Source organism: Lycium ferocissimum, chromosome 12 (genome assembly GCF_029784015.1).
Source record: "Lycium ferocissimum isolate CSIRO_LF1 chromosome 12, AGI_CSIRO_Lferr_CH_V1, whole genome shotgun sequence".
Taxonomy (NCBI): domain Eukaryota; kingdom Viridiplantae; phylum Streptophyta; class Magnoliopsida; order Solanales; family Solanaceae; genus Lycium; species Lycium ferocissimum.
Window position 1 is genome coordinate 51,237,573 of NC_081353.1, and position 12,760 is coordinate 51,250,332.

Below are 12,760 nucleotides of genomic sequence, written 5' to 3' on the forward strand. Positions count from 1 at the left end.
GACATAAGTTTCTGATATATACTGTATCAACCCAAATAGTCTCATAACTCGATCAACAAGTGAACCTCGACCACATTCCAACAAAAAATAGGGACTCACGCACGCCATAAGTGTCGTCCAACACAACAAAAGTCAGGGAGGCTCTCAGTTAAGTCATTGGTGTATGAATCCCAAATAAACTACAATATAACAATTCACATAAGTGTTTACGATTATAAAAACTTGAAAAATATACAACCACTAAACATACTTTGTTGTGTCTTACCTGGTCCTCTGTCATCCAATCAAGTGCGTCCCTATAAACTGACAACACATACTTCGTTGTGTATGTGAATTCTATCCAACTAAAGTGAGCAAACCATCTAGTAGCATGCGGATCATTAGGTAAATTAATTGGAAATATTTTGCTTGTATCCGTCGGTGTGATTATCCGCGGTCTAAGGACTGTAATTCTCTCCCACACCCAAACTTGGAGTAGTGGGAGGAATTTGGTTATCTCATAATGGATATTCTGGGAGGCTCTACAAAAATTGTGATATAAACATGTTATGGTCTGTAAGTCCCAATTGTATCGATGTTCGATCCTAAAGCATAGGTAGGTACATAACCTTTAGCAACCCACCAGATGTATCCACCATCATATCAACAATCATCTAAAACATGTAACATATTGCTTTTTGGTGTACCATCTCTTGTGTTGCCTCGCTTGCATGCGCTTATTAAGCGCTGAGACCTTAAGCCTAGTACATTTAAAGTCTTGAGACTGTGGAGTTAAAATATTCTATTTTAACTTAACTTAAATGGGCTACGGGGAACAAATGGGCCAGACTTTTCAATCTAATTATTTGAATTAGTATTGATTGAATTTGGAATGAGCCAAAATTATACACATGTGCATGCATACAATATCAATGTACATACAAGACACAGTATGCATGCATATACAAGAATTGTGCCTAAAATTTAAGAATACATGTATCTTACTGTAAAATATAAACTATAAAATATAACTATATTTTGTAATTATTGAAAAAAACTTCTATAAAGTATAATTATAAAGCATATTCAGTTACATTAGCTCCCACTTGTGAAATTACACTGGGTATTTTGTTGTTATAATCAGTTACATTAGGTGATTTTTCCATCTTTAATTTATCCCAATTTGATTGCATATATATGTTGTGACTGAAAAAAAAAAAAAAAAAAAAGAAGAAGAAGAGGTAATACTATTTCGCCCCAATAGTAGTCTAAATTAACGTTTTACCACCACTTAACAAACAATAGGAATATCAACTATAATCAATCCCACTTTCCAACGACCGGAAACCTGAAAGGCGACCATGTCAATACAAGACCAAGCGGCCGTGCTTTCACAAATAGCTATGGCGGCTGACGGCGCACTTGTCGGCTTAGCCCTAGCTTACGTGGCAGTACGTAGTATTCTCAAATTCAAAGCCAACTCTTCATCTCTTCACAAAATCGAAAACGCGCCATCGCTAAGTGTATCCGATCTGCGTTCATTACTTTCATCAGATACTTCAAGTCAATCCGACGGTGGTAAGGTTGTGATCGTACGTGGTATTGTAGAGGCGAAATCTGCTGTTGAGGGTAATTGGAAGAGCTTGAGAGCTAATGTTGTTTCTGCTCATAATTCTGATGAAAAAGGCGTTATATTACAAAGGACTCAAACTGTAATAATTCTTCTATTCTTTTCGCTTTTATTTTAGAGATAATCGTCAAAAACACACCTGAATTTTTTTTTTTTTATTTTTAGCGAGTTTCACACCTAAATGGCTAAATTATCAGTTGTTCCCTTTTGCTATGTGAACTATCGATGTGTATATATTAAAACACACTTCAGCTATCAGTGTTTTCCTTTTCCTAATACATCAACTATTAGCCTGAACTATGGGAAAATTAGGCTCTACGTTTATGAATGTTTATGCCACGTAGCCCATACGTTGAGTTTGTTACTTGATTTAGCTCATATTTGTGTATAAACGCTTTTTATACACTATTATACACTTTATATAAGGTTGATACATTATGTATAATGCTTTTCCCTCGGGTATAATGTTGTATAATATTGTATATTGGACTATGTGGCGTATATTTTTGAAAGTCTCCCAAAAAAACACACCTCAATTGTCTGTTGTTCCCTTTTTCTACCTGAAAACCCTAACCCTATCAGGTAGGAAAAGTGAACAGATGATAGTTGGGGTGTGAAACTAGCGAAAAAGTTATAGTTGAGGTGTGCTTTTTGACCATTAACTCTTTATTTTAAGTTGTGTTCAAACTTTTTTATACTCGTTAATTGGGATAAAGGAGCAGGATTACAGTTGTTTGAAACTTGAAAGTCAGTGCTAAATTACTCAATTTATCAGGAATCCTCATCATGCAGTTTCTATTTCATATTCAACTTGTTTGGGCACGTTTAACAGTGCATATATGAGAGTACGGAATCCAGATAAGAATTAGGATTAGTGTGACGGTTAGAGTTGGTTGATGGTCAATCTAAAATTTGTTAATAAAGGGCAGCCCGGTGCACAAAGAATCTCATATTAGCTGGGTCCCGGGAAGGGCCAGACCCTAATGGGTGTGACGTAGACAGCCTACCCTAATGCAAGCATTAATGTTATATTTGTTAGTTCTCACAATATTTGATGCATTAGGACTTGCTTTTCTAGATACGTGCTACAAGCTATTTAGGTGTGGTGAAAAAAGACAAGAGGTGATGGTTTTCAATTACAATAATTGATTCACTAGGTTCGCATGCTGGTTACAAATGCGCCGCTTGCTCTTGTATTTTGAATAACTTATCCTGCATTCAGTTAAATGTTGATGCTGAATTGAAAGAAAGAGCAATCAATGTTTTGCTTAGCCTGTGATAGACACTCATTAGGTTCGCACGCTGGTTACAATGCGCTGCTTGCTCTTGTATATGTAATAACTTGTCCTGCATTCAGTTAAGTGTTGATGGTCAGTCAAAAGAAAGAGCAATCAATGTTATGCTTAGCCCATGTCCCAGGAATCCCTAGACACGGAGAGAGGACACGAGCTAATCTTTACTAAGAGGAGAAGCTGGTGTAAAGCACAGGGAATGATGTCATGGGCTGAATTCCTGCTTTGCCACATGATCCCTTGGTCGCAGCCAGGGAGTATGTCTTAAAAGACAAATTACTTTTGTAATGAGATGAGTTGAAATATAACTAATTGGATTGTGAGGATTCATATAGCTTATCCAAAGTTGTTTGGAATTGATGCACAGTAGTTGCTGTTGATACATTGTAAAAATCAATAACTGTTATCTACTGCTGATGGACATCCAGTTTTTCGAAGAACTCTTTGAACAGTGTACTTGAAACAGAAACCACTTGCTACTGTTAACCCGGATATATGATCTACAACCAATTCGTTTGCAACCTATGTTTGCCTGCTATCGTTTTGCCAAATTTTGTGCATATCATGTTTTTTTCCCTGTGAATTTTGGCAGAACACTGATGTTCGTTTGCTGTCTTGTTTTAGTGTATCTATAATGAGTGGAGAGGCTTCTTTTGGTGGCCTGGTGATCTACATTCAATATTTCCAAGATTCCGGAAGGACCAAGAGTCTTCTTCTTTGAGAATGGTAATGTGAATATTTTCCAGTAACACAAGGCTCTTGAATGTTGCCACTGCTTTTAAGTTTTAATTTAACGAGTGAAGCATAAAAAGAAGTATTGAGCCAGTATTGCTACTGTTTGTCAATATTCTTTTTTTCCATAATTTCTGCTGGTTTTGTGAAAATATTTTTTAGGAAGATATTATCTTTGAGTTTTAGTACTTTATATATCTGGTTTGGCTCATTTCCTTCCACTCTAATTTAACGTTCTCATCTGAGATTTTTATGCTCTCTATTTGACATTCTTGGAGGTATATTGTACTCGTTGATAAGGTAAGGTTCTGAATAGGAAGAATAACAAGGCTGAGATGTCCAGACTGGTTGTTCCTCACATGATCAGATTGCTAACACGAACCATCTCAATTTTAAGGAGCAAGGCTTGAGTGGGTGTTTCTTTAATAAATGGCTTGTAGTGAATGTGACAACTTTTCGTTTCTCTTTTTCTTTTCTTCTCTCCTATTGGAGCATTGCACTCTTTTCTGGCTTGTGTTTTGGTTGCAAATTTCTCTGCATAAAAAGTCTTTCCTACTTGTTATGTTTTCATCTAGTTAGTACACTCCGTGTTTGTAGCTGCTGTTTGTTTGCCTGCTAAATCAGTGTCGTATAGCTCTCTTTGTTTTCATAATATAAGCTTTTCTGCTTCTCTATCTTCGACTCAGGTTCCTTTTGTTCTTGTTGAAGCTGGGAGGTGGCCACAACCTGAATATGTTAATGTAAACATGGATGGCTCAACGCATCCCCTACCTCTTGTGACAGTTTATCACCACTTGCAGCCTGTAAATGCTACTCCGCTCACTTTCCTCCAAGCGCTCTTTGGTCATCACTATCCTGTGAGTTGAAAAATATGTTGTGTATATGGGCATCTTGACCATTTGTTTGATCGTTTATACAACTTTTAAAGTTTGTCTATCTTCTCGCAACTCATGCAACATACTGTTTTGTGTCACAAAGGTTGGAGTATTGGATGAAGAAAAAATTCTGCCACTCGGAAAAGATGTAACCTCTGTTGGTGTTTGCAGCTCAAAAGATGGGATTTTTGAGATAAAATCGTGCAAGGACCTACCCTATTTCTTGTAAGGAAGGTTTACAGAGTAGTTCTCTTACTAAGTTGATAAAACATGATGTTTTTTTCATGGGACTTTATGATACGTCATTTTCACCTAGCACTAATTACACAAGTTGTTCTGTAAAAGAGGTTGGCAAATGTCGTTCTCATATTCATTAATTTTCCCCCCAAAATTTCCTCAAATCTCTCTGAATTAAATTGTCTTCTTTGTTGTGCGACTCTAAATGTGAAGTAAGTCTCCATATCTTATTGGTGAAATTGAGTACTTGATATTCAACAGGTCCTCTTAAAGTATGAATCTGATCATGTATCGAAAGATATACGAGCTGGTTCTGAAAGGAAGGTTAAGAGAGAGATTTCTTAGTGACCTATGAAGAAAAATGCTTTTCTGAATCATAAAAAAATGGTTTAAATGAGAGGATATTAAAATTCCTGAATTTGACTCTGCATTCAGGAATATATTAAATGTTTTCTTAAATACCACATCTACCATTTCGTATGAGCATTATAATTAAGCCATAGCTTCTATTTTTCAGAAACATCACAGTCTCATCTTCTCTTCACTTCTGGTTATAATTACCACAGGCTTTGCAATATTGCTGGGTCATAGTCATTGGGAGATCTATATAACATAACTAACATGAGTTGGTTTCAAAATTTAAAATGAAGTTTTCCGAGATTCCTATGTTTGTGCTCAACCATGATATAACAGTGATTACAATTTTTTGTCAATTCAATTGTGGTAAAATTACCATGAGTTTTGAAGCATTTGTGGGTGATACACTCATTGGTAGGTTTGCATAATAGAGTGCATGCCCTGTCCTGGTGATGATGTTGATTCAACTGATACACATGTAGATATACACAGTAAAGTATTTGCCTGTCTACAAATTGCACGTGTATATATATCTACTTAACACACACAGGAAGAAAATTCTGCCTGGAGCATGTGGTTCATTTTAAGTTCTACCAATGTGTTGTCTGCATATTTGATGCTTTACATCTTCAAACATACGTTACGTATCTGTTGACTTATATGCTACTTCTCTTGTTCTAAAAATTCTCATGTTCTTTTGTTTCCTGATTAGTTCTTTTGTTGAAATATGTGAGTGTAACTTTTTACATCTGTAGGTCTGACATGACCAAGGATCAAATGCTGGTAGATCTTGCCTTCAAAACAAGAGTTTTGCTGTGGAGTGGAGTTGTGCTTGGTGCAGTTGCAGTTGGTGTCCTTGGCTATGCTGTTGTGAGGTAAACTGGTTGCTTCTCTCATACACTTAAACTTTTAGCCGTTGTGGATATCATGTCTTAAAAATCTGATTGTTACTCTCTCTCTTTTATTTTTTGTCTTTTTCTCCTGTCATGAACTGGTGTCGAAGGGAGGTCTCGACAGGACAAACTCCTTTGTTGTTTCATACAGTATTTTACAATTCTGTTTACAGAGCATGACTTAGGGTTGAATACTAGGAAGCTGCTATTGAGTAGTTTCCTCTGTTAAATAATCAAGTCATCCGCATCTGCTCCCTAAACTTGGTGGAGTCCTTCCCCTACTTCATCTGCAATTTATCTCGTCGACTGCAACAGATGAGTCAACTTAAAACAACTATGACGTGAACTTCAAATCCTACTGGGTTAGAGGGGCTGGTTGATTGATTTGGAATATAGTTGTTGCCATAGCTTGCATGCAATTATTTGATAAATATTACTTTATGGAACTTGTGTGACATAGACAAGTGTACTTGCATTCTATTAAATAGAGGGAGTATAGTTTTATCTTTGATGCGGTTGAAGTTTGAGTAGGACCATCGTCATAGATGTGCCAAAAAGAATAATACATTTAGCAACCTTAAGCATGAAAGAATCATCCTTCTGTTCGGATGGGCATTTTTGAGATGAGCAGATATCTTGAAAATTTGGTAATGCATAAGGTGCAAAAACTTACATATTTTAACTCACCCTCCCCTCCCCCCCCCCCCCACACCCCCCTACACCCACACCCACACAAAAAAAAAAACACACACACACACCCCAAGACTAAAAAAACAAATAAGTTGTGGAGACATGCCAGTTTGGAAGGAAAACAAGGTGAAAAGTTTTTGGCATATCTTCTTTTTCCCATTTTTAAAGTTGTCTTTGTTTCATATTTTTTACAAAAAACTGTTACTCTCAAAACAGAGTAACTGGTAAAATTGTTGCCATGTGACCAGGAGATCACGGGTTCAAGCCGTGGGAACAGCCTCTTGCAGAAATGCAGGGTAAGGCTGCGTACAATAGACCCTTGTGATCCGGCCCTTCCCCAGGCCCCGTGCATAGCGGGAGCTTAGTGCACCGGGCTGCCCTTTTCTTCAAAACTTTGAATTTTGTTTTCAAGTTTTTTGGCCAAAAACTTTTTCATCTTGTTTTGTCAAAACTTGTAAAAAGTTTGGCCAAAAACGTGTTGCCTGCTTTCTTCGAAAATTTGTCAATGACTGTTGATTAACGCAGTGTGTATCTTGTGTTTATGTTGCAAATTACATCCCGATGTTTTCATGATGATAAAGGTCGGGTTGAAGGATTGTTATATCCAGTTTTTCAAGTGAATAGTTCCTCTGTCTGTTTTAATGGGCTAATCTCTGAAATTGTACAGCAAGCACCTTTTGCTCTTCACAAACTGCAACATGACAGTAATTATGGTTCCTGACTGTATTTAACACTTTAACTTACTTCCGTTGCTTATACTAGCTCGAACAATCCACTACGAGCTGGAAAAAGCATCGAGTTTTCTGAGGATGAGCATAAACCTGTAACTCTAGTTGTGCTGCCTGAAACACCTAACCTCCCATGTGGCATGACTTAAAAGAGCTAAATGAAACTTGTTAATCAGCAGCATCCTTATCAGTATCTAGTGGTCACATTATCTCATTCGTGCTTTTTGTTTTAGGAACTGGAATCGATGGAAGCAGTGGAGACACCAGAGGCAGGCCCAGCAACAAAGGGATTCTGCAAGCAATGACGCTGATTCGCAGGTCAGTGCTGATGAGGAAACTGAAGATGTTCCCGATGGTCAGTTGTGTGTGATTTGCCTCATGAGGAGGAGGCGTTCAGCATTCGTTCCGTGTGGACATCTGGTATGTTGCCAGCGCTGTGCCTTGTCAGTTGAACGTGATTTAGCACCCAAGTGTCCTTTATGTAGGCAGGTAATTCGTAGTTCTGTAAGGATATATGATTCTTGAGGAGCAAACAGTTATGAGTGATTTTGAGTAGCTCATGCTGGGAAGGTGGTTTTATTTTGTAAAGCATGCGGTGAAAACCGCATTAGATGGTTAACCTATTCATCCCGAAGTGAGAGGATGGTGATTGATAGAACTGATGGTAGATGCCTTTTGCTGTGCCAAAGGTATGAGATATTAAAATCTAACATGCATGTTGTTTGTGTCTGTACATACATTTTTTGCTGCCTCGTTGTATCCTTAAGTACAATATTCATCATAAATATTGTTCGGAAGAAATCTTGTCAATGTGGTAACTGCCAAAACAGCCAACATTTGTACATTAGCTTCCCCCACTTAAAGTAGTATGCCATGACTTGCTAGGGAGTCATTTTGCTAAAAACTTGTACTAAACAAACTGTTGTTTCATCAACTCACACAATCATTACAAATCTATGTTCTTTAAGTACATGACCACCTTACCTAGACTCAAATTCTTAAGAAAGTTAACAATTTTATGACTTGTTGCCTCTGCGAATGACTGATCTAAACCTGTGTCGAAGCATGGCTAATGAAGATTCTTCCAGACACTAGATTTACCAGTAGACTTTTGACTCATTCATTACTTTGCCTTGTGCATCTCATGTGTTGGGATCTATCTTTCCATAATGAACAAAATGAAACAGGTTCTCCTTTCCACCACAGACCCACACAGCCATCCTTCTCATCCACTCTCATCTCCCAGTTGCTGTCATACTTCTTCAACAATGCACGAGCTCTATCAATGGCATCGTCTCCGAACAACTCCCATTTGAAACCAACAGTCCTCATTCTTTCACACCATTTCTCCTTTCTCTCATTCATCTCTCCCGTGTTTGTCAAAGCCTTGGCTGCCTCACCTTCCATCATCCTCCTTCCCTCGCTCTCACGTCCTTTGTAAGCTACACTGGTGGATTCTAAGAATTTCCACAAGTACTCCACTCGCCTTGAGAATCCTGTTGTAAAGTCCCCGCAACTGTTGCAGCTGCAATCCATATTGTTCTCACTCAAAATCACTCCTTTCGGCTTTAAGCTTTTCAGTGTTCTCAACAACTCTGTCCTCTCGTCTGGATTGTTGTGTTTCAAGTTATGGAGCCTGAACTGGGCACAAATAACCAAGATTTCATCTGAGAATGAATTTATCACTTGGGAATCAAGATTCTGAAGTGGGTAATTCTCCAGTCTGTTGATTTGTAGATTGATGTTAATCGCCTTGGCAAAGGCAAGGAGTTGCACTGAAAAGTTGTAACCACCTGGGCCAACTAAAAATGGACTATTTCTTAGTTGAGCGTCTTCTATGGTAGGTGTTATAACTGTCAGACGAACCAATGGTGGCGGCCCGCCTGATCGATGGGTTAACTCCTCAAGCAACGTTGGCCATTGAACACCATGAGAGACTCCAATATCAAGAATGTGCAGGTTCCGGGATGAATCCTGTTTCCCAAGAATTTGGAGTATTGAGGAGTTGGCAATGCTATTGGGTATGCGGAACCAGGGACTGATGTCATTGAAGTTGATCAGTGAGTTCTTGAAGAACTTTGGATTTGTTGAAGCAAAAGTAGTAACACCAGAAGAAGCAGAAGATGTTGAAATTGAGCATGGAATAGAAAGATGATGTGTCAGCGCCTGGAGCCCACGAGCAGCCAACCGATGGTTAGCATCTCCATTTAGTGAGGAAAGCTCGTGCAGAACATACAACAAATGCTGCACACGGTTCAAATTTCCAGCAGTGATGGCAGCAGCACAAGGGTTGAGTAACTGCTCTGCCCATCTTCCATCTCTGTTGTTACCCTTATTTCCTGTTGACTTGTGTGTTGCTTTCTTGTGTCCTGATTTTTTGGGTTGCACCCGTTTGTCCACAATAACTTCCCCATCATCTGCATCCTTGACCTGACGGTTCTGATTCTTCCGCGACACCTTGGGATTGTAATCAGAATCATTCCCTTTCCTTTTCTTGGATGACTCCAATGGCGGAAGGTGACTTGAAATGATAGGCTCCAAAGGGATAGTGCTCGCAGTTGTGACAAAGAAGCTAGTGTCAAAGGGCGTTAAACTGTTATTGTTGTTGTCGTTGTTGACGTGTATTTCTTGGTTTATATTTTTACTAGGAGCCCACCACGAGTCCTCGAAAAAATCATCGAGGTTATACGGCTCGAAAAAATCATCGAGGTTATACGGCTCGAAAAAATCATCGAGGCTATGCGGTTCGTCGAGGAACGACTGAATATATGATAAGGGACCAGCCAACCACTCTGAGATGGGATCAGAAGTAGGATCAGGCTCTGGTTCATCAATGGTCATTGTATCACAGATTGAGGAAGAAGGGTGATGGGATAGGATGGCTTGGTGTTGGTGTTTGACCGTTGACTTAATAGAAAGTATGCAAAGTTGGGATATGATAATGATATGTTTGTTAATTGTTATGGTGGCTCGAGTTCCTAAGTGCTAATTCATAGTAATAGTTTGAAATGGAATCAATAGGGACCTTACTATGGGAAGAGAGAGCATGGCATATTTAAAGGGCAAAGGCGTACTGTTATTTGAAAGTTATGGTGTTTTATTGAGATTCCTTTAGGGTATTATAGCCTATTAAGGGTGTGTTTGGCATGATGGAAAATGTTGTCATAAAGTTTTCTCGGAAAAGAAGTGATTTCTTGACCTATTTTCTTATATTTGATAAGTAAACAAAAATCTTTGAACCCAAGAATATTTGCATATAATTTAGTCAAACACCATGAAAGTGGAGGTGGGACAGGTGGGGTGAAAGGGGATGAGGCGGTTGTTGGTGGTGTTGGGAGCGTGGGTGGAGCTAGTGTTTAAGAGGAGTTCACCAAACCCCCCTTCGTCGAAAATTACATTGCTTATATAAGGTCAAAATTAACAGGTGTATATATAATAGATGTTGAATCCCTTTTTTCTTTTTCGAATATTTACTTCTTTATATTTTGAATCGCCTTAGTAAAAATCTTGCCTTCAACACTAGGTGGAGACGTGGAGTTTTGGGGTGAAGGGGGACAATTAACATGAAATCCCACTTATTGATTTGTTTTTCTTATTTTTTTTAGGGAAGTCATTTTTCTAATTTTTAGAAAACTTATTTTCCTAGAACAAATATTTTGACCAAATCAAACACACACACACGCATAAAAAAAAAAAATAAAAAAAAAACCCTAAATCATTATGTTCATTTGCTTCTCTGATCGACTTATTCTGTGGGGGTGTGACGGTTGTTGGAGTATTGCGAGACACTAATTACTTTTCAATAACAAGACGGCAATCACTTCATCATCATGATTAAAATAATTATGAGTTTTGTCTGAGATTGCCTCTTCCCCTTAGGTCATTTGATGATGCATTTTGGCACTTTCGAAGAGCCAAATTGACTAACGAACGAACTTGTAGTTGTCAATTCCGATTTGGTGTATGCTTTTTTTTTTTTTTTTTTTTTCAAAACCAACAGTAATCGTTGGTAAATATGCTTCAGCCGTTCCAATTTAGTTATCATGTTTCATTTCTCATCGAACTGTATAAATTTTGATTAAAATTCTAAAATGTACTCCTTCCATCTCATATCATAGTTGTTACATCTTTTTTGCACGCCTCTTCAGAAATTCTAAATGAAAAGTTTTAAAAAAAAAATTAATTTAACCCATTCATAAACCAGACTAAGTCAATCCTATTTTGGTATTTGAACAATCATACATCAATCAATAGAATTATTTGAACTCTTCAATTTTATAATTTCTATGAAATGTAATCAATATTCTTTATTTTCAAGAACAATTAATATAACAAGGTCTTACGGCATGATCACTATATTTTTGATATTTCTTTATCTCTCTTCGGCTAAAAACTCTTTTTTTTACCTATATTCCTGATTACGAATCAAGAAGACTTTATCAACAAGAGTAAGCTCTTCCTTTCGTGAAATTAGGAAAATACAACGAATTTCTTCTTGTCTTAGGTAGGGGTGTTCATGGTCCGGTTTGACTCGGTTTTTGATTAAAACCAAACCAAACCAAACCAATTAAATCGGGTTTTTTTTGATATTCAAACCAAACCAAACCATTATAGTATAAATTCAATCGGTTTTGGTTTTGTCGATTTTATCGGGTTGATTCGGATTTTGTGGTTTTTAAGGAAGTATTTTATAATGCAAAGAAATTGATACAAGTAAGGTGAAAAAAATGAAAATAAGATACAACAACTATCCATCACATTCACATAGTTAAAACATTCATTCCCTATCATTTTTGTTTAAGGACTTCAAGTTACACGCGAAGATTTTGTTTTTATTCCCTCTCGTAGCTACGGAGACATAAAAAATGTAAGCAAATACTACACAAATTTGTCTCATCCTCTCTTTGTAAAAAGAAAAAAGGAAAAAAAAACTCTTAGCTTCATTCCCCTAAGAATGTGGGGAAATATAAGAACACCATCAAAGAAAATGGGCTAGACTTTTCTTTCTAATTATTTTGAATTAGTATTGGACTTGAAATGAACGATTCTTTATAAAGAAGATACATAATTTTTTTAATTAATATGCAATATATATATCGGTTTGGTTTGGTTTGATTCGGTTTTTTTAGGTGTAACACCAAACCAAACCAAATGTTAATCGGTTTTTTAAAATTTAAAACCAAATCAAACCTTTTTTTTGACCTAGCCGGTTTTCGGTTCATTAAGTCGGTTTGACTCGGTTTACCTGTTCGGATCGGTTTTTCGGTCTCATTTGAACACCCCTAGTCTTAGGTATATAATTTTAAATTTAAATATAGATAATAGAGCCGAGTGGATGATATGTGGT

The 12,760-nt window shown here is 37.4% G+C and overlaps 2 protein-coding genes across 3 annotated transcripts; one reads left to right on the forward strand and one right to left on the reverse strand.

The window, feature by feature from the left end:
• The first annotated feature begins 1,195 nt into the window (after positions 1-1,195).
• On the forward strand, positions 1,196-8,383 carry LOC132039010 (E3 ubiquitin-protein ligase SPL2). Of its 2 annotated transcripts, XM_059429538.1 has the most exons (7): positions 1,196-1,691; positions 3,526-3,627; positions 4,320-4,490; positions 4,612-4,733; positions 5,858-5,977; positions 7,647-7,902; positions 8,003-8,383. In XM_059429538.1, exons 1-7 carry the CDS (start codon positions 1,341-1,343, stop codon positions 8,030-8,032), a joined length of 1,152 nt encoding a protein of 383 aa, XP_059285521.1. In that variant the 5' UTR covers positions 1,196-1,340; the 3' UTR covers positions 8,033-8,383. The 2 variants fall into 2 exon arrangements, with proteins under 2 accessions (XP_059285521.1, XP_059285520.1); XM_059429537.1 differs by having other exon boundaries at positions 1,198-1,691; positions 7,647-8,214.
• Positions 8,384-8,529: 146 nt separating this feature from the next.
• Positions 8,530-10,340, reverse strand: LOC132039427 (protein NODULATION SIGNALING PATHWAY 1-like). The gene has a single exon (XM_059429910.1). The coding sequence runs from the start codon at positions 10,252-10,254 to the stop codon at positions 8,530-8,532; it is 1,725 nt and encodes a 574-aa protein (XP_059285893.1). The 5' UTR covers positions 10,255-10,340.
• Positions 10,341-12,760: the final 2,420 nt, after the last annotated feature.

Bases quoted from the DNA above. Each gene is read 5' to 3' on its own strand.
- LOC132039010 (XM_059429537.1), top strand. From the start codon at position 1,341: ATGTCAATACAAGACCAAGCGGCCGTGCTTTCACAAATAGCTATGGCG. The intron at 3,628-4,319 runs GTAATGTGAATA...TCTTCGACTCAG, and splicing joins AGTCTTCTTCTTTGAGAATG to GTTCCTTTTGTTCTTGTTGA. The intron at 4,734-5,857 runs GTAAGGAAGGTT...TTACATCTGTAG, and splicing joins AAGGACCTACCCTATTTCTT to GTCTGACATGACCAAGGATC.
- LOC132039427 (XM_059429910.1), bottom strand. From the start codon at position 10,254: ATGACCATTGATGAACCAGAGCCTGATCCTACTTCTGATCCCATCTCA.